At 41.6% G+C, this 25,129-nt stretch overlaps 1 protein-coding gene across 1 annotated transcript; it reads right to left on the reverse strand.

The window, feature by feature from the left end:
• Positions 1–4,111: 4,111 nt before the first annotated feature.
• Positions 4,112–23,850, reverse strand: clcn1b (chloride channel, voltage-sensitive 1b). Its single transcript, XM_070911542.1, has 23 exons — positions 23,797–23,850; positions 18,359–18,581; positions 16,927–17,058; positions 16,676–16,804; positions 16,353–16,486; positions 15,853–15,930; positions 12,947–13,025; positions 10,801–10,926; positions 9,954–10,038; positions 9,681–9,782; positions 9,108–9,192; positions 8,681–8,836; positions 8,500–8,569; positions 8,299–8,409; positions 7,500–7,713; positions 7,277–7,410; positions 6,714–6,895; positions 6,531–6,612; positions 6,353–6,435; positions 5,998–6,042; positions 5,770–5,874; positions 4,848–4,934; positions 4,112–4,567 (listed from the first exon to the last, which is right to left on the reverse strand). The coding sequence occupies exons 1-23, from the start codon at positions 23,848–23,850 to the stop codon at positions 4,112–4,114; spliced, it is 2,952 nt and encodes a 983-aa protein (XP_070767643.1).
• Positions 23,851–25,129: the final 1,279 nt, after the last annotated feature.

Genomic DNA, 25,129 nt, shown 5'->3' on the forward strand with positions numbered 1-25,129 from the left:
CACACTAAACTCTGCACAGATGAGGATTGTACTGTAAGATAGTGTGCTTCCTACTCTCTGTATGCATGTTCCTTCAGAGTACTATGGAGTACCTGTACTATACAGCACTGTATAGACTTTGCACTGAACCATAGTATCCAAGGTGGGGCCACTGCGGGCCTGCAGTGGGTGTGAGCGGCGAGTTTCATGACTGAGAAATAAAGACAGAGCTGCATAAGCGAATCTCTTTTGCACTGATGCAATCCAACAGATCAGAGGTTGCCTTCTGGACGGCTGATGTTACCCACTTCCCAGTCTGAAAGCTTTCAGCACCACCGACAACCAAAACCGAGCCACTTAACAACACAAACCCTCAGCTGCTTTTTTTTTTCTCCATAGACGTGGTCACGATGAATCGAGGATGATAACCACTATTTGAATGTACTGGAAGACAGAAGGCAGTACATGAGCGTTTGTTTCTGATGTCTCCTCGCGGTCCACATGGGAGCGAATCAAACGCCTCCTTAAGAAACAAAGATAAACAAGCGAGTCTCTCAAAAGTGTTGGAAATGGATTCACTGCTTGCTCACCTTGAAGACCACTACACACACACACACACACGCATACACACAAATATCTAAATTGTAACCAGCAATAGACAGGCAAAACACTGGCTTCCCAACAGACCAGTGCCAGCTCTGTCATATAGATGTAAATAGAAATCGCCTCTCACTCACAGTCACAACTATTCTAGTACAGTATGATTTCTTTATTTTTTTACACCTCTCAGTCCCACTTTATTTTGGGATTGCTCTCAAACTGACAGTTTTTGACCTGCATTTTTTTTCTTCTCATGTGTACCACCACACAAAGACCGATGAAATGGGAGGAAAGTTTGTGTTGTAAACAGGGCGATTGATCCGGTGAATCCATCAAACAAAGAACACAGTAGTAGGTCTGAGTTGACGGGGGGGGGATTAGAGCCCACGTGCTGCTCAATTAGCCAATCAGGGAATAGAACAGAAGACTAGGACTGAACACTAGAGCCGAATAGATCGGTGTCTTCCTGCTCATCGTGATTACTGTGAAGCAGCTGCCTGGAGTGTGATAGTGATTATAATGATGTTTGAGGAAGCATGTTTTCATTTCTTTTTTTTTACTTTTCTTTTCTATTCACCTGAGCAAGAATGGGTGTTTTCCAGCGAGGAGGGGGAGTTAAGCAGTGCAGAACGTGGACTTTCTGTACTTGACTCACTGATGAACCTTACAACAAAACACAACCACTGTTTTCATCTTCTCTCTGTTGGGGGGACCTTCTCCTCTCTCTTTGATGATTGTGTGAGAAACTTTCAAGATATATATATATTAAAAAAAAAAAACGGTTTATTGACTTGAATGAATTTATTTATTGATTGCTTCTTTATGCAATGTTGGGGACATTTATTTTTCTACTGACTTGTTGAAATCCCTTCCAGTATAAGTTATAAGAGTAGGTGTCATGGTTGTAAAGCGGTCTTGTTTCGTTCTGGTTTTGAGCACTTTACACCAAGAAAAACACGCCCTCGTTAAGAGATTAGAGATGGATAGTTTGGCAGCTCTCAATTATAACAAATCTATCATCGTTTTTTTTCACTCATAAACGACTCATAAAAATGAGAGGGCTCAAAACTGCCTAACAGGATGTCTTTACACGGTGGCACATATTCATTTATTTATTGAACAATTACTTGGTGGGGGAGGAATAATGTGACAGCTTGTACAGAGTCTATAATTTCATGTAGGTACCAACCCTTCTGGGAGCAGTATCTTTCTCTTTATGATTCACTTGGTTTTAAAGACATAATGTGGTGGAAAGACCATTGCTTTATTTGTTGATGGGACAGCTGCAAGGCTCATTTGGGCTGGGCTAAAAAGGGGATATCCGTTCATAAGGAGACACGCATGGTGAAAAGACACTGCTTCAATTTGGGTTATTTTTTTCTTTTTTTTTCTTTATCAAAGTCTCAATGAATGAATAAACTAATACAAGAAGAAGCCAAATATATTTATGTGGATGTTAAGGTTTACTGATCACATCTTTGTTAACCGACTGGTTTGCAATTGAGTTCCTCTTTTTGTATAATTCTACTGCCATCTTCCAAGAGTTACAGTAACTTGTCTGCAGGCATGACGCTCAAAATCTGCTTCTGGTCCTCTGCCTTTCTCCTTCTCTCTCTTTCTATCTCTTTGTATCTGTTCTGTATATTTGTGTCTGTCTGTATGTCTGTCTGTCAGTGTACAGTAAGTTGTCTGCTGTCTTGTTGGAAGAATCACTGCCTGAAAAAAAAAAAACAAGTTTCCACATCAACCAAAGGGGATTTGAGGCAATCAGACAATGTAACATAGATATAATTTGGAAATGTGTCGCAAAAAAAGTAACCGCTGTAAAAAACGCTGTGAAAAATTGGATGGCTTCTGTAAAAGTTTGTATAAAATTGGATTTATTTGTTTGAAATGAGGCAGTGTGACTGGTGATACCAGTGTGCACTCATGACACTCACACCTATGCATGCTCGTTGGACGGTTGTCACAGGACGGTTCTTCCACGTGCCCCCCCCCCCCCTTCTGTCAACAATTCTCAGTTTCTTCCTGTTTCTCTTCCTTTCCCCTCTTTTTCCTGCACGACAGAACCTCCTACACCCCCTCCAGCTTCTTTACCTGTCTCCTCTTCTTTTCCTCTGTTGGAGAAAGAGCAAATAAACAAACCAACAAATGGCTTTTCTTGTGCATATGTGTGTATATATCTTTTCCAGGGTGTCAATAATCAATTCCCACACGTTCACCCCTTTCTCTCTAGAGCCTTGACATATGTGATATGTCTTTTTTTAACCATGTCTGGTGGCAGCCGGTGTCTCTGGCCAGCTCATTGGTGCTTGTCAGACAAAACAGCAATCACCAAGGAACTGGCAGCAGTGTAATCCAGCCTGTCATGCTTTTCCAAAAACATTCCTCTCCAGTCCTTATCAGGGATTTTATGCCAGGAGAATATTAATGACAAATTCTCAGAGACAGGCCTCCTCTACAGGGACGAGCTGCTTATTTGTTCAAGGAATCAGAGAGTGAAACACACCGTTGACCTTCACAGCACAAAAATGTTTGTATGCTCAGAGATATTCTCTTTTAAAGCCTGAATGCTGGAACACTGTCACTGATTTTTCTACCCACACTAGTCGGTCTGTCGGTCGGTCGTTCCACCACTTTGGTCCAGACTGAAATATCACAACAACTATTGGATGGATTGGCATGATCGCTTCAGGGTGAATTAAGAACTTTGGTAAATCTCCAGACTTGTTTATGATGGGTGTTCAGACTAAAACAGCCCTGCATTAAAACAGAGATATGAAACACCATCCAGCCTTAGCCTCAGCTGTACTTTGTGTTTAGTGCTAATTAGCAAATGTTAGCATGCTAACACACAAAACTATAATTGTGAACGTGGTGAGCATTAAACCTAAATAATAATTAAATAAGTAAATAATAAAATAAAAAAAAGCTAGTTGACAATTTTAATATTTATTATCTTTAAAAATCACAGACTGGTAATAATGATTTGAATATTTACCATACAACAATAATATGATAAATGTAAGTTATAATTTAAAATTAACCTCAATCAGTAAACTTTAAATGCATGATCTCTTTGACCTCTAGGTCAAATTAATTAAGTCTTCATCAATATATTATTTTACTGTCATACAATTCATTGCTGTCAGTTACTTTTTGATAAAAGGTAGTTAAAGAAATTAACAGACACTGACATATGATGTACAGGTACATTCAACATTTCCAAGATATGGATGGACATTGAATAGTGATTTGTACTGAACATTTGTTTGACATTCGTTTGTCCGTCTACAGTTCAAAAGACACAGGTAGGCACCTGAGATTATCAGAGTGAAAAAGTGAGTTTGCTGTAAGAGTAGAAAAAAAAATCCTGTACTAAAAGTTTCAGGAGCTTTGTGTGCACCAGCTCGTCCTGAATGTCTGTGGGGGCTGCAGGTGAGCCCGACTCCTGCACCCAGAAGGCAGCTCTGTCTCTGGGGAAAAGGAGTGAAATCAAAAGAAGGTAAAAGTCTTTTCTCTTAAACCCAGTCTATATGGGCTCATCTGACTCCTCGCTCTCCCTCTCCTCCTGCAGGGAGGATAGTGTGAGGACAGGGCTGGTGGGTGACACAGGGGAGGCAGGAGGTGAAGGTGAGGTAGGGGAGGAGGTAGAGGGGGACGCCGGCTCCTGTGAAGCACCGTCAGAACCTCTTGTGGCGGCAGGGCTGGTGCTCCCCACGCTGCTGGGGGAGGAGGAAGTGTCACACCCATGAGCTCCTCTGGAAGATGACGCCTCCCCTCGGGAATCCTCCTTGGACTCCCTCCTCACCGGCTCCCCCTCCCTCCGGCTCCCCTCCCCCCACAAGTCTCTGTCCCGAGTGGGGGAGGAAGGGGTGGATGAGGGAGGCTGGTGCTTCTTGGCTTTCCTGCTGGCATCTCTGAAGCTGGCCAGAGGGGGACGAAGCCTCACACCGCTGCGAGTTGAGCCCTCTATAGCTTTCTGTAACTGTAAGAGCAGAAGAGGTTGAAGCGCACACAGAGGCAGCACATGAAGCAAAGACACGTGTTGAAGTGTTGGATTACTAAAGGGAACATCCAGAGAGATGAGTTGAGGGCGGTTAGTTGAATAACCGCATTAAATCAGAGCGTAAAACATGATGCACCCTGTGACAGAACAACTGCCCACAACATGAGATCATCACATCTCGCTGTCATCCCGCATTACAGGATGCAAACACAGAGAGGTGACAGAAACATGCAGATAAGTGAAGAAAACGTGACTTTACCTCTTTCAGTGCCACGACGCCCACCAGCTTTCCAATGCTGGTGACATAGGCGTGACTGAGACCCAGCAGAGAGAACAGAGTGTGGGTCTGAGTAATGAAAGAGAGGAGGACATGATCCAGTCAGTGTTAAATGTATTGTGGTGTGACAGTACTCTGCTCGCATGGCTGCACTGTTCCTCGTAAACAAGTAAAAGAGGAAATATGGCATCGCAACATAGCACGAGTCAGTCACACAGCAAGATTTATGGTCGTATTGACAGAGAACCAGCTGCAGCGAGCTGTACAATGAAACCCTTAAAGGAGTACAGTGATCTAGTGTTGCACTCTCATAAGTTGGGGGACTCACAAGACAGAATTTAAAAAATGGTCAAATTTGATGCCGCAGAGGCTCAGACATCCAGACTTTTAGTGTCTAGAATGGTTCAAGTTCCAAAATCACCGGATCCTACATTTTATTTATATATATATATAATATTAATTGTAGTAACTTTGGTGATCTCCTGACTTTTCATTTAGTGCTACTGTGAAGTCAAAAATTTAAGTAGTTGTTTATGACGGGTGTTCAGACTAAAAACAGCCCTGCATTAAAACAACCAATCAAAAGCAATCCACCAGGAATGTGAAAGTTGAGCCTGGTTCGTCTTCTTTTGCCGGGCGACCATGTGTTGTATTTCTGGAGCCCCCTGTGTTGACGGACTGGCTCCCATAGAAATGAATGAGAGGGCTGCCTAAACCTCACTAATTATATATATATATATTTATATCTTGTTTGTTTAATCCGCACAAAGACATGAAATCTAAAAACGTAGCGTATTTCCCAAAACTATTCCTTTAAAATCTGCTGTTTGGAAATATGAAATTGTGACTTCTAATTGCATCATCAGTGTCTGTACATGATCTTTGCATGTGATGTGATTGTCACCTTGTGCAGAGACGTTCGTTCCACCAGCTGAAACGGGGAGGGGTCTATACGTATCTGCTCCATATCGACCGGTTTATCCAGCTCTTCCTCCTCCCAGGCTTTGATCTGCATCAGCCAAACACAAGGCAGAGAGATAGAATATACAGAGTTTCTAATTATCATGGATAATGGATCGTTTGATTGTCTCACTGTTGGCTGTGTGAATGCTGAATCAATAAGGTACAGTACCTCCTCCGGGGACATGGTGTCAGTCAACGGAGGGGCCGTGGTCTCCTGAGGAAAGAGGGGGACAGAAAGAGCGAGGAACAGACGGATGGACAGTCAGTCAGTCAGTTTGAAAAGCTATACAGATGATGATAAGATGACCCCTGGTGGTTTTATGTCAACACCCACTGCACAACATGTCAACTCCTTTATGTATGCATCATATCATGCTCCTCCCATCACATTAGGGAGGTTGGCTCGAGCTGCCATGTTGGACTGATGCCCCTGTCTGAGCTGTCACTGCCAACTCGACAGCAGATCAGTGATGAGCTTTTGGGGTCAAAGTGATGAGTATGTGAGGTTGATCTTAGCAGCGTACCTGCGTTTCAGTCTGGCCTGACGAAGACGTGGAGGAGAAGAGTCTCTGAAGGGTCCTCCTGACAGACGGCAGCTTGCGCTTGTCTGAGGACATGGTATGGCAACGCATGTAAGAGGAGAGAGGAAGCGACATTTGATGGGTGGACTTGTCTTTATGTGCAGTGGAAATGTCATGTTACCTGAGCCTGTGTGGTTGGTGGAGGGCTCCTGAGGTTTGGGGGACGGCATGGGCCCATTACATTCTTCCTGTACTGGAGCAGCCTGCGGGCACAACATGGTTGTAAACTGTATCATACATTTTTTAAGCCAACAAGTTTAACTACTTCCTCAAAGTTAATTTATGTTATGTTTGTTTTTTCCACCTTGTCTGCGCTCTCCTCTCCGCCCTCTTCATCTACGAAGGTGAAGGACTCCCAGCTGACTTTGGAGCCCTGGTCTGGTGAGCTCTGACCTCTTTCAAAGACTCGCCTCTCTGGTGAGAGCCACCAGTCAAAGACGGCTTGAAGCTCTGTCCTCTCGATGGAGCCCAGAAGAATCATGGATTCTGCAGAGAGAAGTGTTAAAGGAATAGTTATGCTTATTTGCTTCCTTGCTGGGAGTTAGATGGGAGTATCGATTCCTCACTTGTGTCTGTAAGCTTAATATGAAGCTACAGCCAGCAGGAGTTTAGCTAAAGACTGTAAACAAGGGGAAACAGCTAACTATGCTGTCCAAAGGTTAAAAAAAAGCCTACCAGCACCACTGAAGCTCGCTTACTTATTGTATCTTGTTTGTTTTCGTACAAAAAAACAAAGTTTAAAAAAAGCTATGGCTGTAGCTTCACATTTATCGGACAGACATGAGAGTGGTATCGATATTAACTCTTGGCAAGAAATAAGAATATTTCCAAAATGTGGAAGCAGTAAGATGATGCAAGTCACCCTACCTTTAGAGTCGACCAGGGGGATGGTTTTTAGAGTTGTGGTCTCTAGCAGATGGTTCAGTTCCCGAAAGGAGGATTGAGAAGACAGGAACTTCACTTTGCGCACCATGATGTCCTCCACAAAGATGTTATACTTGCTGGGGATTCAGAGATACTCACACAATAAATACCTTTTGTTTTATAATGACAGCTGTATGGAAAACATATATACATGTTTTAACTTTACCTGATGTGCCCGAGGGCCAGCTCAGGCAGGTAGGGCAGCTTCTTCACTTGGATGATGGAGTCATAGAGAGAAGGCTGCAGACCCTGGGCCACCATGTTTGCTAGGATGACCGCCACCATCATGGGCAGGATGTGGGAGATTTGACCGGTCAGCTCGAAGCAGATTACTGCAGTGGAAACCGTGTGTGTGACGGCCCCCGTCATCGCCGCCGCACCTGGCAGAAAGCAGAAGGGAGGATATGTGGTAAAGGGTGAAGTGTTATTCCTCCATCTGATTCCTCTGCGACTGACAAAGATCCACATTTGGCCTTGAAACATTATACTTTTTATGATGTAGAAACATTTTAAAGGGAAAGTTTAATAGTGTTGGGAGAGTAGAGAATCAAAAATATCCATTAATTAAAAATATCCAACATCCATCTATTTTCTAACCTGCTTAGGTCGAGGGTACTGGAGCCTGTCTGAGCACATATAGGGCAAAAAGTATTAAAAATGTACTCATAATAACCTCCAGTTAAGGTAAAATACATTCATTTTTGTGGTGAACACACAGAGTAGGTTTACAACACTGAGCTGAACATGAAACTCAAGAGTTTTCAATAACTTTTAATAACTAATAAGGTTTAATTTGTGGAAATGTTTTTGGCTAAGATTACAACGTCACATTCAGAATTATACAGTATATGGGGCCTCATTTTGACCAAATATGTGAAACTTGTGAAACTGTTTCTAAACTGATGCTGAATCAAAATATTTGAACTGGAGGAAGAGAAGTACAGCACTGAGGTTAGTAGACTGACCAATGACAGCGTAACCTCCCGGCAGGATGCGGTAGACTATCCCATCAAACAGGATTCCATTGGGGAAAAGAGTGGCCATGATCTCCCCTACGAGGCGACCGAAAGCAGCTCCTTGAGGAGAGAGATAAGACACGCTGGTAAAGACAAATTGAACTGAAGCTCAGCAGGAGATACTGCACTCGTGTTACAAAATCCTCTTACCTAATATGAACACTGGCATAAAGGCGCCCGAGGGGATGGGCATCGTGGTGGAAACTGCTGACATCCAGAACTGCAGCACAAAAACAGGATCAAAGTAGGATTGTGGCCAATCCCAGGGTTTTTTTCACGCTATCACATATATTTCAAGGCACGTACTGTACACAGCAAGAGGAAGAGATACCTTCATGACGCAGAAGAGGAGGAGGATGACGAAGACGCTGACATGAGGATGAAGCCATGCAGACGAGCGACCAAGGCCGGGCGGAGCAGGAGATCCTTGGATTTTGGTCCAGGTGAAATTATCAAACAGGGAGTTGATACACTCCCTGGGCATCAGCTGCCAGAAGGGACAGACACACATTAACAAAGTGAGTTTTTCACATGACTCGTTTTCAAATGCAGTTGTGTGACACATCATGTCCCACAGAAAGGAGCAGGATAACAGATTCAACGAAGGAAAAAGCTCCCAAAACTTTATTGAACTGAAAAACCAGTTCCTATTCCACCATATAGGAAACCAGACTGACTTCCTTTTTCAAAAATATCATAAATATTAATGAACGCACATTAAAAAGAAGTCAGAGAGTGTAAGATTGATTCAGTCTAACCTCTCCAGCCATAAACTGTCCAAATCCAGGAGGAAACGTGAAGGTGGAGATGATCAGTGTCACTGCACCTGGATAGATCAATCGACTGGGCGTACACACACACACACACACACACACAAACACACACACACACACATCATTAACAGGAAGCCTAATGTATTCTCAGAGACCTACACCATGGCAAAATAACTGATGCTTGTAACAGAAATAACTGTCTCAGTACGAGTGTGTACCACCACTGATTGCGCAGCTCTCCTGGTGCTGCGGCTCGTTCTCTCTAATGGTAGAGACTAATGCTCCCTGACTGCTGAGTCTCTGAGGATAAGTGAATCTCCACATTGAGTGAATAACTAGCTGAAAGGTTGTTAAGGCTTTGCTGCTGTCCTGGCCAGTGTTGTGAGACTGATGAGTTCGGAGAGTGGAGCTGAGATACATAAAGAGGAATTGGGTTTGAATGTGCAAATGGTTTGAGTTCCCTGGAACAGCATCTGCTACCAGAATCACTGTGGTGCCACATTAATCCACAGCAGCAGGGAGTGCATGGTCGTGTGTGTGTGTTTGTTGGGATCTCACTGTTTGGTTAGGAAGCGTGTGAGCGCTGTCGGCCTTCTCATGAAGAGAACCACCTGTCTGTTCAGGTAGACGAAGAACGCCCCGAGGAAGCCACACGAGATCCTAAAACATGAGGAAAAACGTACTACTCCCTCTGCACAAGGTTTGAGAAAACTGTATGTACATGATATGTATTGGGGAGAATACATCATTGATATGAGTATTTCCATGGCAGACCAAAAGTAGATACAAAAAGACACTCACAGGCACACATGTATTCACAAATATCCTCACCCTATTATTGCGAATGCGGGCAGCTCCTGCAGGTCAAAGGGGAAATCCATCCGGAAGTTAGTTTTGAAGAGAGCTGTGATTGTGACTGAGAGAAAAAGAAAAAGAAATGTAACAAAGAAAATGATAAGCATCAAACAAACACGTGAATCTCTCATTTCTGTGCTCAGTATCCAACGTTCACATGTCAGACACAATTGGTCTCCACCAACTCCTGAGGGAAATATCTGGCTCTTTAATGCTCCACTATATTCAACAGCTCGTCTCTAACCTCTAACTTGTTATTTTTTATCGATTTATGAGAGCTGTGAGCTTATTTTAGAAATAAATTGCTATGATCTGACAGATTTCCCTCAGTGACATGTACAGCATCACATTCATAAAACGACATATTTGGAAAATATTAATATAAACTGTAAAAAATTGACCTCTGATGTTTATTAGATGATTGTCTGGGTGGGTCTGAGTTGTGAATTTCTTTGAGTATAAGACATCTGAAAGACTTCCCTCTGTGAATTGTATCTGGTATATAAAACTTCATACTTTACAATATTATTATAAACTGTAAGAAGTTGATATAATAAAGGAAATAAAGGTAGAGATAGGGTGCAGGGATTTACATGCAACTTGTGAGTTATTTCACTCTATGGTGCTGGTGGATTGTGAATATACTGTAAGTGATGACTTTAAACATTTCTGGTTTATCTAAAGAAGCAAATATTACTTAGCTGTCATATTCAGCTACTTTCCATAAAATGCCAGCTCAGCAGTCTTTTACAAGAGTGTGTGTGTGTGTGTGTGTGTGTGTGTGTGTGTGTGTGTGTGTGTGTGTGTGTGCTCTGCTTCTCACCAGCATCCTTGTTCCAAACAGAGAGCACTCTGAATATGAAGGCGCTGAATGTGGCGGCAAAATATCCCCGCCAGTAATTCCTCACTGCAAAGTAGGTAGACGTGACCTCAATACTGAACAACACCCCTGGTGGTGGAGAGAGAGAGAGAGAGAGAGAGAGAGAGAGAGAGAGAGAGAGAGGAGGAAGGACAGAGGGAGAAGAGGGATTAAAGAGGAGAGAAAAAACGAGGATGATAGTGTGAGAAATGAGAAAGGAGGAAGAGGTGAGGAGGGTGAGAGAAAGAGAGAGAGAGAGAGAGAGAGAGAGAGAGAGAGAGAGAGAGAGAGAGAGCAGACAGAAATTAGTTAAATAAGCAGAATGAGTCCAAAAACACTTGAAGCTGAAGGTGTAATTATACACAACAGGAGAACCACAGGGAGTAAATACACACACTTTAACACACACACACACACACACACACACACACACACGGGTATAATCAGCATGTGAAGCAATAAAATAATCATCAGAAACATTATTCTGAACAAGATGAAAACAGCTGAACAGAAGACGAAGACGGAATAAATAATATTTAAGGGCTAAATCTGTATTTAGTGTATTTCTTTCTTTCTATGGTGATTGAAAACTAGGTTATTAGTGTATTTTTGTTCCGTAGACTTTTGTACATTGATAGATATTGAGTAGAGCTGCAGCTAACAATTATTTTCATTATTGATTAATCTGCCAATTATTGCCAGGATTAATGGATTAATTGTGTGATCAATAAAATATCAGAAAATACTGAAGAATGTCCATTGACCTATCCAAATGTCTTCTTTTGTCCGACCAACAGTCATTATTTGTTAGGTTATTCGTACTCCACCATAGAAAACAAACGATTACATTTTGGCATTATTAACTATAAAATGACTTAAAAGGATTATCAAAATTGCTGCCAATTCATTTTCTGTTGATTGACAGAAAAAGCCTCTGCTGTTGAGATGGACATGAAAAGGTGCAGCAGTAGTGCCGTTATGTCTATTTAGATATTCTCTTCCCAGAAAACTTAGGGGTCACGAGGAGCTGAGGTTAAGAAGACGTGCACAAATCCAGTAGATCTGAGATGACAGATTAGCTCCTCTGTAATAATTTTTTTTTTGTGCTGGTTCACTCACTTTCACAGCTCTCAAAGCACTGAGACAAGAAGGCAACAGCAAGAGAGCGAGCATCATTTACATTTTTGATACCCGTGCTGATACAATAGCTGACTTGCAACACCAAATCCAACCTATACTGTTTACAACACCTTATTTTGACAAATATAAACATGTTTTTCTACAAAACCCTTTTTCCATTTAACAAAATATGCCAAAGCTCTCCTGCAGCAGTATACAAAGAGCAACTTAACTCAAATTAAGTCAATAACAGTGAGTTTCCAGCCTCACCTCTGACTGGTTGGGTGTGGTCATAAGTCTGCTGTAACCACACCCAACAGTGATGTCACAGGGTCCTGGAGTACACCTGTACATCACGACAGCAAGATGAGAAGTTGAACCACCGGACGTCAGCAAAAACAAGATTTTTATGGGGCGTTAAGTTAGTCTTTAATAGAGCTAGATGGATAAATTGGGCGGGCCGACATATTGATAGTTTATTTGGGACATAATGGTATCAGTGTAAATGTCAGCCAAAAAGTGACAAGAAAGCGCATTGTAGAAAAACTAAATATATGTTTGAGGTAACTGAGAGTAATTTATTTTTCAACTGTGAAATGTCTCAGTGGCTCAGTATTTATTTTGGTCACAGTTCCTTGAACAACAAATTTAAGGGGTCCTTAACAAAAAGGTTTGTCTATGTTACGCATTTATGCAAATAAATGATTATCAGCTGATGTATCATTATTGGACACTCAAATATTAATATGGGTATTGGTCTTAGGTCACGCTATACTCTTACATGCTGTATAAGATCAAAATAAAACACAGACTAAAAAAAGCAGACTTCTAAACTAAATCAGGAAATATCTTAAAGAATATAAGTAAACAACTTTCAATACTCTGTACTACTGACACATTTCAGTTGGTACTCAGAAACTTGATACAGTACAGCAGGGTGTTTGGCGTAGTAATTTCGGTTGTATAATGCAGTGTGCAGGTTGTACAGTACCTCCTAGTGGAGTGCCGAAACAGCATCCCACCCCCACGGCACAGCCAACAGTCAGAATATCTGTGTAACCATAAGGGTTCTACTGACACAGAAAACAGAGAGGGAGAGGAAAAAAACAAGAGGGAAATAAAGGGGTGAGAGAGACAATGAGGGATGAAAGGCGTGAGATGATGAAGGGGGAAAATGAAGGTGACGAGGAACGAGAGCGCAGACAGAAAGACAGGAGAGTGAGTTGGAGAAAGAGAGAATAAAAGATCAAGGTGGAGAGGACAGGATGGGGAACCACAGGGGGAGAATTGACAAGAAGGGAAGCAAAATGGAATAAAGTGAATAAATAATGCTCACTGAAATGTGGTTTAAAAAAAAAAGTGATAAAGAAGAGGGGGAATCACATCAAGAGAATATAAAGCAGAGGATGCACATGCCATCGAGAGTAATCAGACTTAGAGGAGGCAATTAAGCAATCAGGAAACAAACCGAGTGGTCACATCGTCCTGAGAGACGGATCCCTGCAGCTGATTGCAGACCGAAAATCAAGGGTACCAGAATAAAAATATTTCCACTGATTATTCATGAAGTTGAATTATAAGGTTCTATGTAACTTCACACTTAAAGAGTGTCTTTTATGATCTGTGTTACATTCTTTTTTTATAAGAATTTTTTTTTTATCTGTGACTTACTAAAAAGGGGGATGGGATGCTGAAAACTTTGAAGCTCACTACTTCAGAAAAAGCCTGACAGCATAAAGAACCCTATAATTCAAGACTCATTCAAGGCTAATCTGCAATACATATTCATTCATTTTGAATTTGTCACTGCTGATGCTGGAGACTGGTCTGAGGTCAGTTTCAAGGTAGTAGTTTGTCATTTTGGGGAATATATTTATCAGGTTTTCCTGTCGGGAGTTACATGGGAAGATTGATATCACTCTCATGTCTGGACGCAAAACATGAAGCCATAGATGGAAGTCAATTATCTTAGCTTAGCATAAAGACTGGAAGCAGAGGGAAACAGCCAGACTGGCTTTGTCCAAAGTAATTTGTTTAATCCATTCAAAAACAGAAATGTAAAAACTCTAAATTGGTGGTTTTACTGTGCTGGAACTCTGGGCCACGTCGCCAGGCAACAGGTCTCTGCTGCCTAGCAACCTCACAATGGCAACTTGGGAGTGTTCACTTAATGCTTTATTACAAGATGGTTACCCCAATTGGTGACCTTGTAGCCACACCAGATAAATAGCTTACATGAGCTTTAGAGGAGCTGGTAGGTAAATGCTTTACCTTCTAACAGAGCCAGGCTAAATGCTTTTGTCCGACCTTCAGTCTTTATGCTAAGCTAAGCTAATTGCCTGCTGGTTCTTAGCGTACAGACATGATAGTGGTATCGACCCTCTCATCTCACTCTCAGCAGGAAACGAATAAGTGTATTTCCCAAAACGTTGATCTATTCCTTTAAAACAGAAGGAACTTTATAATCCCAGGCTCAGCTACAGTATTATTGAGAGGTTAATCTGCATGTTTAAATATTCATTCAGTTTTATTCATCACTTGTAATGCTGGGCACTGGTCTGAGGTCAGATTTATCCTCCATGTTTGTGTTGCTGATGTTATTTCAGGAGGACAAAGCCAACCGGAGCTCTGTGTCTGAGCCTGAGCAGGGCGGGACTTGCCTCCCACAGGAGCAGCGAAACAGGTGGCCACTCCCACGGCACACGCACACACCAACAGGTCCTGGTTATGGGTGCCATTCTGGGGTTAAAGGTCAAGGGTGGAGACGGACAGGGAGGAGGGGTGAGAAAGAGGGAGGAGCGGGGACACAGACGAGCAGGGATGAATGAGAAAGCCGAAGGGAGGTGGAGATATAGAGAGCAGGGAAAGAGGGAGACAGGGATATGGGAGGTCACTGTTAATACACATGCCAGACATTACCATCACACTATTAATACAGTGAGACACAAACACAGACGAGGTGCGAGGGGGCGAGCCAAAACAAAGACACAAGAAAAACAGGGAGGGGAGGGAGTGAGCTGGGTGGGAGAGAGATGGATGGGAGAGGACAACAGTCACAGGGTTCCCACTTTCTCTTCAACATCAAATTCAAGGACTTTTCAATTAATTTCAAGGACCCAAAATTGGCATGTTTGGCAAAGTGGTCGAACACTGTAAAGGCCTCATTTGTAATTTAAGACCATGTTAAATAAAAAAGATGATGGTAAAATCTTTTACAAAAGTGTTGATAGAACCAAAGGACTCTGTTAAATATTTTCAAGTTGTTGAAGTAATGTTGAACAGGTATAATGTTTACCATTTTCACCATCTTAGTTTAGTGTGTTAACATGCTAACATTTGCTAATTCATACTAAACACAAAATGCAGCTGAGGCTGATGGGAATGCCATCAGTTTTGCAGGTATTGTCATAAACCAAATTTCATTTCACAATCCATCCTGTAGCTTTTGAGACATTTCACTCAAAACCACAAATATCAACATGAAGGTGGTGCTAGAGTAAAAGTCAGAGGATCACTAAAGTCATTAGGATACATCATTTTGAGACCATGAATATCGGTTAAAAAGTTCATTGTGGTCCATGAGATATCTTAGTCTGGACTGACCGGCCAACTAACAGACATTGCCATCCCTTGAGCCTTGTGACTAGCGTGGCTAAAAATTAACAAAAACAACAACAACAACAACAACAACAACAACAACAACAACGAATTGATTTTCTCAAATTAAAGATTTTTAAGGGCCTGTGGGAACCCTGTTATTACAACCAAAGACAACAACTTAGCAAAGTTATGATGGAAAAACTGCATTCCACATCTTCATTAGTGCATTGACTGTGGTCAGCAAGGTGATGAGGTTTATGGGTAATGTAGTCTGTTTTGGTCAGGGCCTCGGCTTACCTCATAGACTCCAGAGAAGATGGACATGAATCGACTCAGCACTGCGGCACAGATACTGGCAATGTGGACAAATGGACCCTGGAGATGACAGGAGGAAATCACTGACACAAATGAGCGACACATAATGTTATCTACAGAGACACTGACTATTGTCTGTAAAACCAGGAGTCTAAACTGGGACATGTTGTATCAGAACAGATAAATCACTGTATAATAGCTGGATACGACAGTTGACCTGCTACTGTAATGGGGAAAATGAATGTACTCCTTTGCTGAGGACTTGAATAATTTGCTTCAATCCCTTGAGAGGAGGAAGAGAGGAAAAACATGACAGAAGATGATTTATTATCCTCTAAGCTCAGAGGAAGAGCAGATAGAGTGATGAAGAAGAAAAAAAGACAGGAAGGAGGATGGTGATGGTAGTGATGCTGGATCAATGGATAGTGATAGATAACAGAGAAAAACAGATAGTAAAGAGATAAAAAGGGGGGGTTGTTTACTTCTTTGCCCACTGGCATCCCACTGCCCAGGCCAGCAGTCAGCCCGACGACTTTAGCCACGAAGGCTTTGAGGGTCAGATACTCCTTCAGCACTACACCTCTCAGGATGGTTTTCAGCTCCGGAATACCAGAACCTGTATAATAAACAGAGGAACGATGGAGAAGGAGACTAGACGCCTTTGCAAAACGATGGTGAGTGCAGTGAATAAGGAAGAGCGGTTAAAAAGCTACTATCCTACAGGATAGGGAAACAGGCAAAAGGAGGTAAGAACAACAGATGCTGAGAGAGGATAAAAGAGGCTGACAGGTGATGGAGAGCTTACCGATGGCCTGTGGGGAAACCAGGTGACAGAAGAGCGAGGCGAACATGACAAGGATCATGGGATAGGTAACCCAGGCGAGGTACTGGAGCGGGACATTGCCTTTAAGCTCCCCATGTATCCACTTATAGGCTGAACGACGGCAGAAATAGAAAAGAGGACAGAAGAAAAGTGTATAAATGGAATAATTACAGACAGTTGAAACCAAAATCTTGTGTTATCAAACTGACAGTAGTAATCTCGGCCTGTGTTACCCTGCAGGCTCTTGGCGCTGGTGTAGTCCATAGTCCAGCTGACCAGAGCCATAGTCAGTCCCAGAAGAACCAGGAATATCCAGTCCTCCCCCATCTTGGTCACTATGTACCGCCGCACACGAGCCAAACAATCTGGGACAGAGAGATTAAATTAATGATTCATCCTGAATCCATTTATCACTTGACTTAATTACTGACAGTTAGTTATTGTAACAACGCCTGAGAGGGTGATTATGGTGCGGTGTGACTGTTTGTGGTTTCAGTGTGATTATGGGTGCAGTTAGAATTTCCACTGAGGACACTGAGGTCAGTGGCGTAGGAAGTATTAAGATCTTCTACTTAAGTAAACATATCAATACAACATTGTGAAAATACTCAATTAAAAGTAAAGGTTTTGCATTAAAAGCGTCAATCAAGTATCAACATGTTACATACATACGTATTATTAGGAAACACCAGTATCAAAAGTAAAACTACACAATGCAGAAAATGGCCCAATGTCTTCTATCCTTATATATTATATAATTGCATTATTATTGCTGATGCATTAATGTGTAAGTGCCATTTTACTGTTTAACCATTTTAGTGTGCCAGAGTAAAAAGTACAGTATATCCCTCTAAAATGTAGTAGAGTAGAAGCATAAACTAGCATGAAACAAAAATACTAAAGTAAAGTACAAGTATCTCAAATTTGTATTTAAGTACAGTACTTGAGTAAATGTACATGTTATATTCCACTCCATACTGAGGTCATGTCCTCTGTTTTTGTTTCTGGGAATCTTAGACGTCATATATTAAAATCTGATTATTTGTAGGCTGGCTAACCCTAAACCTGCCCCAAAAATAAAGAGATAAATATTAAGCCTTCAGTATTTTTATTCCTGCAGGGTGGAGACGGCTTTGAAATAACATTTAGACCTTCATGTTGGGGAATAAAATGTACAGAAAATCCCCCAAAAATCCAAATAACTTTAAGAGACTGTGTTTTTTTAGGTATGGTTGGGGTACATTAAGGGACTCATGACCTCAATCCAGGTTGTGTCTCAGGTTCTGTGTGGCATCCTAATTAAACTAGTGCAGTGCATCATATTTTATGAGCTCATCATGTTGCAAATCAAATCATAATGTGCAAAGTAACCAGTAACTGAAGCCATCAGATAAACGCTGCTCTCTCTGGAACATAGTGTGATGAAAGTATGAGCTTTCACAAAAAAGAAAAAACTGAAGTGCTCCTCAACATTGTATTTAGTCAAGGTGAAGGTGTTTTGTTAATTTCCACCCCTAGCTTCCTGGTTACCACGAGGTGTCATGGCAACCACTAAAGGATGACGATGGAAACTGTCACCACTGTTTGCATCTTCTTAGTACACCTTTTGTAAAGCATTTGAAAGTGTGTGTTTGAGCAGACTAACTCCTCATTCCTGGTGGTCACCTTGGCATTTGGAGTAGGGACGAGGCTTCTTGGTAGAAGAGGCGTGGCTGTGATGCGACTCCAAGGTCACAGGGTGGTGATGATGATGCCGCCGGCCGTGCCCTCTGCGGCCGGTGCCTGTGGTGTTCGCCCCGGCCTGTCTCCTCCATTGTCTCTCTGTCAGCAAACGGGCGGCCTCCCGTCGGGCAAAGTTTCCCAGCTGCTCCCTGTACTCACCGTACAGCTGTAATGAGGGGAAACACTGGCAATCACTATGAAACAAAAAGCACCAAGTCATAGAAATCATGTGTTTCTCGGGCCTCTCAGGATTGTAGAGAAGGAAAACGAGATGCCAGAAAGGAGAGGAGGGAAAAGAAGAGAGGGAAGAGAAGGAGAAATACCTTGAAAATTGAGACTTGGGACAAGGATAAAACTAGATCCAGTGCGAAGAGTCTTGAGATAACGAGAAAGAGATGGGGAATGTGCGGCGTGTGTGTAAGGGATACACACCAACCTGAATACCCTGGCAGACAGAAATAGACAAAACGGGCATGGAGATCGGAAAAACCCCTCCCTGAGAGGAGCCAGGGGCTTGAGAGGAGCCAGAGGAAGAGATCCTGGAAGAGAGGACATTCCACATCTTCCCCTTCCGACTACGTGTGCGCTTTACACCTACAACCCCACACACACTTGGTCAGAAAACAGGACACCCTGTAATCCAGTGTGATCAGTTTGCACCGCCATCGTTAAAACCTTAGAGGCTGTAAAACACTACAGATCCAGGTGCAGCTACGATGTGCAACTGAAACCTACAGATCACATGCATCCCACCACACAGAAAAGCAAGAAGCTAAATCATACGGAGGGTTGGCTGCCACACATTTCTGTCTCATGTTCACACAGGAAAGGAGAGCTGACACATCCAACCATGAGGCCCAGGACCAGAACGAAAGCTTAGCTTCAACGGCCCATGATCACAACAACAATCTACAATCTACAATCTGACGTGAAAACATTTAAATAATTACAGTATAACACAGATAAGTTAGTGTACGATCAGTGTAAGTGCACAAAAACTGCTTTACACAACCAGTCCACTATAATACATGAGTCACTACACCCACATGACAAAGTGACTGATATAGAAGTTTATAATTAATACATGAATACACCACATAGCAGGTGGCCGGCAGTTACACTGTTAAAGGCTCTTCAAAACATTTGATGCCACTAAATCGTCTAGTTATTTTAAACCTCACTAAACAGGAGGAACCACAAACTGTTATTCAGAACAATGTTGCACCGAGAACAACTTTTATGAGCTGCAATGCAACAGTTACACAAAGAAATGCAAACCACTATTCTCAGTCTCAATTAGTGGGCATTATGCAAAGACACTGTCCTGAATATTGCTTGTCGAGTCAGTTTTATTTATATAGTCCAATATCACAAAACACTATTTGCCTCAAGGGCCTACTTCCATTTGTTTGTTTTAGCTTTAGGTTTGCTGCCAGAATAATGGGGTTTGCTACCGGGGTATGACAGTGATGTGGAAGAGTTTAGATCACATGTTGCATTTAAAGTCCGTCAAAGATAACTTTATGGGATAGAAAACGTACCTGTCATTACCTGAGTTGTTGTCCAAATGTTTGGATGTTTCTTATTCCTCAAATGTTAAATTAATTATTTGCAAAAAGTGCTCTGATGTAATCTGATGTATTGTCTTTGTTTCTTGTGCGTTGGGGCACACTGGTTTCAGTCTCTTATTATCATTGCTTTTTATAATACTAGATCCATTTAAATGTAATCTCACATTAACCTCTCATCTGCTGCAAAATGGTAGAAATGCATATGCGCATATAATTTAAATTTGAGCTGTGACTGAAGTTAAAAGATTTGTGTTATTCATTGATACAAAAAGCTCATGACCACAACAATTGAAAATAGCAAAATGTGGAAAGTCTTGCGTTTTAAGCAAAGGAAATGACAAATAATATGTGGACAGACTGCAACTGCTGCAACAATTCAGTTTATAGAAGTACAACACTATGTTTAATATACTGTATACACTACAGTCATTTGTTCAGTATATTCTTTAATATTCTTATACATCTATCCATCTGTCCCTTTCTAATGTGAGAGCCACAGACAGTCGCACTGCAGCAACACATCAAAACTATAAATGGAAAAGAGAAGTCAATTAAAATATGTAAACAAATCCACTAAAATAACTTGCAGAGATTAAAGACACAGAAGAAGACTGGACTGTGTCATTACCTCCTAACAGCAGATAATTAAAAAAAAATCACCCTCCACCATCTGACCAGATCAGGTCTCAGGTCTTTACCTGCTCCTCATCAGTTGTCTTTCGCATTATGATGTAGCAGCTCTGGTCCTGCTCTGTCTCCTGTCCCACACTGCAGACAACCTCACCACCACCAGCACCGCTGCACTACACATTAACACCAAAGCACTAATCCATCAACATCATCTAACAGGCGCTGGCACCAGGTGCCCTCAAAGCCAGGGACAGTAACAGGAGGAACCTGTGTACAGCTCACAGAGAGGGAAAGATGTGTTACTTAAACTTTTTACTTCCCATGCCATGTCCCGACAACCAAATAATAGCAAAATAGTTCAACAAACTACATTTTCTATTAAACTGCGTAAAAACAGCATCTCCTATGTTTTTTGTTTTGTAGATGACTTGTTTGTGTATTTTTGCATTGTCCCAGGCATTAACATTAACATTTATTTTACTATCAGTGTCCTAGAGAAGCTATTGCATTAATTTAACTGATCTTAGATGTACTGTACATTTTGCTCTCCACTTGCTTGACAGTTTGATAACATGAACATCAAATAGTCAGTGCTTTTATTGATGTGCTGAGAGAATAGCTTTGTATATAGCATTTTGTTTGAACCTAGTGTCTTTATTTGATCATGTAAAGCCGCATTTTATAATAAATATTTCTTTGGTTAGCTAGTTAGTGCTTAGCTAACTTTGGTTGTTAAATAGAGGTCACAATTACTATTTTGAAATTTAAAAATGGGAATAATTTATGAATCCAATAAAAGAGTACTCCACTAATTTCAGCATTGCGAATGGACAGTCGTCAGATATCGTCTTTTTTATTCCACACATTCTTCTCAAAACCTGGAACCTACATTACCCACAATGCAACTCTTAACTACCAACCGTTCATTCAGAGATTTGGGTGTTTTATGCTAGCAATGGCTAATATAGCCTCGAGCCGCTAGCCTCAAGCAGAGATGAGGAGCTACAGGTCTGGTAAGCTTTCTAACTCCACACTAACACAGACTTTGACTTTGCTTAAGATCCTCTTTGTTTTTAAAATATGTTTGGTAGGGTACTTCACCCAGCATACAGATTTACCCTTTCCTCCCCGTTCTCTTAACGTTTTCTTTGTGTTTGTCCGCTTTCTTGTTAACATTTTTTATTTTCTTATATATGTACGTATTCATTCACTGTATCATTTGAATGTTGGACATAGAACTGTAACTAAAATAATAAACATTAATCACAAACATTGCTACTCAGCATTATTATCATCATTCACTGTCAATTTTAGTTTTGTAGTGCATTTCATTCATTAATATTGACATTAAAACCAACTATTTTAATAATCAATTCATCATTTAAGTCATTTATCAAGCAAAAATGCCAAAGATTCAATAACTCCAGTTTTTTAGATGTGGGGATTTACTGCTTTCCTTTTTTATATTGTAATTTGAAGTTATGTTAGACTGTTAGTTGGACAAAACAGGCAATTTGAAGACGTCACCTTGAACTTTGGTAAACTGTGATGGACTAACCCTAACCCTGAATTGTCAAAGTGGAAATAAATCTAAACGAGGGAGATGGAGTCAAGAAGAGACAAGTGGCTGACAGCGTGAGAGAGACGTTAAAAGCTGCGATTCATTCACATCAGGTGACTTTGCTGCCTCCATCTCTCAACCTTGTGTTTGCCTTTGTGTCACCGTGTGACCTTGTACGTCCATCTGTGCCACACAGGGCCAAAAAAATGACATCAGTAACCACCATTTCCCCAACTTTCACACGCTTTTGAACGTCGTCGCTGCCGTTGTTTGACTCTCCAACTGTGGAATGTCCTTCCCACTCCAAGTCAAGAACACTAGAGGACATATCACCCTCTCCCTACTCCTCTTCCTCCTCTACTCGCACTAATTTACTCTCAGCAAGACTCCCGCTACCTCCCCTTGTGGCTCATATTATTTCCCTGCACTTTCCTCTCTCCACGGACACATGAAAGTATTCAGGCATCACTGTACGGCTCAGACACTCGCACCGCTCATTATTAGATTCTTGTGCTCTACTGTTAGAGCTCAAGCTTCTGATGTGCTTATTCCAAGTCTTGCGGGATGAAGAAAATGAAAAAATGTAAACCATTCCTCCCTTGGCTTTGTTAGGAATACAAAGCCTGTGTTAAATTATGCCGGTGAGCTTTTAATTCATTCATGGACCTGCCCTTTACGAGCCGGCTGATACTACTGTAAAACACAAGAAACTCACGAGCTAAGAAGCAACTTTAAGTGTAAACAAAAACAGGAACAAGCTTGCAGAGAGAAAGAGGGGGAGAGCTTCAGTCACGGCGAGGGCTGCTAATAGATGCCGAGGTTGAAGGGCAGTGTGACATTGAGAGTTAATTAAAAAAATAATAGCACATTCCTGCGTCTCCCTCATGAGAGAGAGTCAGCACTGCATATTCATAAATATCTGTGTGTTTGCGTGGGTTCTTAAGCATGCTAAGTTTGTGTTTGTGTGTGTTTACCAGCGTGTTATATTAATGTTTGAGTGTGTGTGTGTGTGTGTGTGTGTGTGTGTGTGTGTGTGTGGGGTGAGGCCTTTCAACAATATAGCCCTGTCCCATAGCACAAGGTTAATGATAAAATCTGACCTGCTCACTGACAGATAGATCAGGAGATTACCCCCCCTCGACCCACACACACACACACACACACACACACACACACATGCCCACACACATGCCCACACACACTTTACAGGCCCATGTCTCCATATGAATACACTAATTAACCGGCACAATAACATTTCCATGCCTCGTCCAAACACTGTTCAAGCTGTCATGTTCTAATTAAGGCATGTCGGCGCGACCAAAAGAGAAAAATAAACCAAACTGTAAACGCTCATGTGTTATTCATGAGCCCGCACTTCAACTTTACACCAAGTAATACAGGGAAAAAAAACAACCGTGGAGGCCCTTTCATCCCCTCTAAAGCTGGTTTATATGTAATAAGTTATGTCACAACAAATCTTAAATTTAAAGTCTATAAACAAGACAAAGTACAAAAGTAGCCTTCTTCTTCTTCCACGTCTCATAAATGTATTAGTTCTTACATAAACTATTCAAACTTTAGGAGGAAGACACTTCAATATACAAGATAATAAACCTTACCAGAAATTGATCTATATTCAGAACTGTTTCAAAAGTGTTGATCCGCTCCCTCATCTTTTCAGCTGCTCCTCCTGCAGGTTGCTGCTCACTTTCTTGCGGGTCTTTAATATACTGCGAGTGCCTCTCTGGATATCTTTGTCTTACATCTGTCCTTTCCTGTCTTTGCCAGTGTGGCGGACACAGACTGTACCTGCTACCTGCAGCCATACAGTATAGACCCCAGTGACTGACAGGTATGGTCAATACAGCGCACACACACACACACACACACACACACACACATACACACACACAGAGGGGAAAGCAGTAGAGGTTAACACAGACACTTGAGGCTTGACAATAAATTGTCAGCAGCTCTTAATTCAGAGAGAATTCTCAGTGAGGCGGTCGATCCAGCAGATTCCTGCAGCAGGATCATAAATGATACCAGGCGGGCAGGACACAAGCTTAAAGTATGAAAATAATACCTGCTGACTGAGTGGAGACCCTAACCATATTAACATTGTGTGGGATAGGGTGGATAATACCGCACTGTACTTTAAGTGCCTTCTGCATAGATAACATGCTTTACTAAAGCCTGACTGGACTCTGGTACCTAGTACATTTGTTTCGTACTCACTTGGTTATTAAAGATTAAGTTCAAGTTATGACAAAAATATGTACGGAGGCAAGATATTTTACAGTTTAACAACACATTTTACTGTGAAAGATGATGAACTTACTTACTTACAACTGAACTATGAATAAAAAGACAAATCTGGAATTTAGAAAAATTAGGGCAAAAATACATAAAAATGCAGCCTATAAGACATTTGTATGGCGCATATCTGCCAATATACAGACCAGTACTGGTTTACTCTGGATAAGACGATATCGGCTCACTGTTACACCAATTGGGATCTATTCTTTTCCTTTTTTCAGTCAAGCTGTTCTCCAGCTGTGAGACCTAAAATGGGTCACTGACTGTTCTGTTGTGACCCAGTAGTTCTCACGTGCTTTCTGGGTCTTTGGGGACCACAGTGCTGCTGGTTTTCTGTCCCACCAGGAAGCTGTTTGCATTTATCTGGTTAAAAACAGGAGGGTTCAGTCAGTTTGGTGTTGATTGTCGTTGGGATTGGATACTTGAACACACTCCCCTCCAGCTTTCAGTAGAACCTGATTTAATTTCATCCAGTTTTTCAACTTTTCTCCTTATAATCTTCCTCAGTATACAGTATGGCCAATATTATCTTTTCCTTTAAGTATTTTGGGGGATTTTATGCCTTTCTATAAAAGACATGATAGGAAATTAGAGAAAAGAGAGGGGGATATGCAGCAAAGGTCCCCATTCAGA

This window comes from Enoplosus armatus, chromosome 9 (genome assembly GCF_043641665.1).
Source record: "Enoplosus armatus isolate fEnoArm2 chromosome 9, fEnoArm2.hap1, whole genome shotgun sequence".
NCBI lineage: Eukaryota > Metazoa > Chordata > Actinopteri > Centrarchiformes > Enoplosidae > Enoplosus > Enoplosus armatus.

Bases quoted from the DNA above. Each gene is read 5' to 3' on its own strand.
- clcn1b (XM_070911542.1), bottom strand. From the start codon at position 23,850: ATGAGGGAGCGGATCAACACTTTTGAAACAGTTCTGAATATAGATCAA. The intron at 5,875-5,997 runs GTACTGTACCTT...TGGCTGATGCAG, and splicing joins ACACCATGTCCCCGGAGGAG to ATCAAAGCCTGGGAGGAGGA. The intron at 4,568-4,847 runs GTAAAGTCACGT...CTGCTCTTACAG, and splicing joins GCGTCGTGGCACTGAAAGAG to TTACAGAAAGCTATAGAGGG.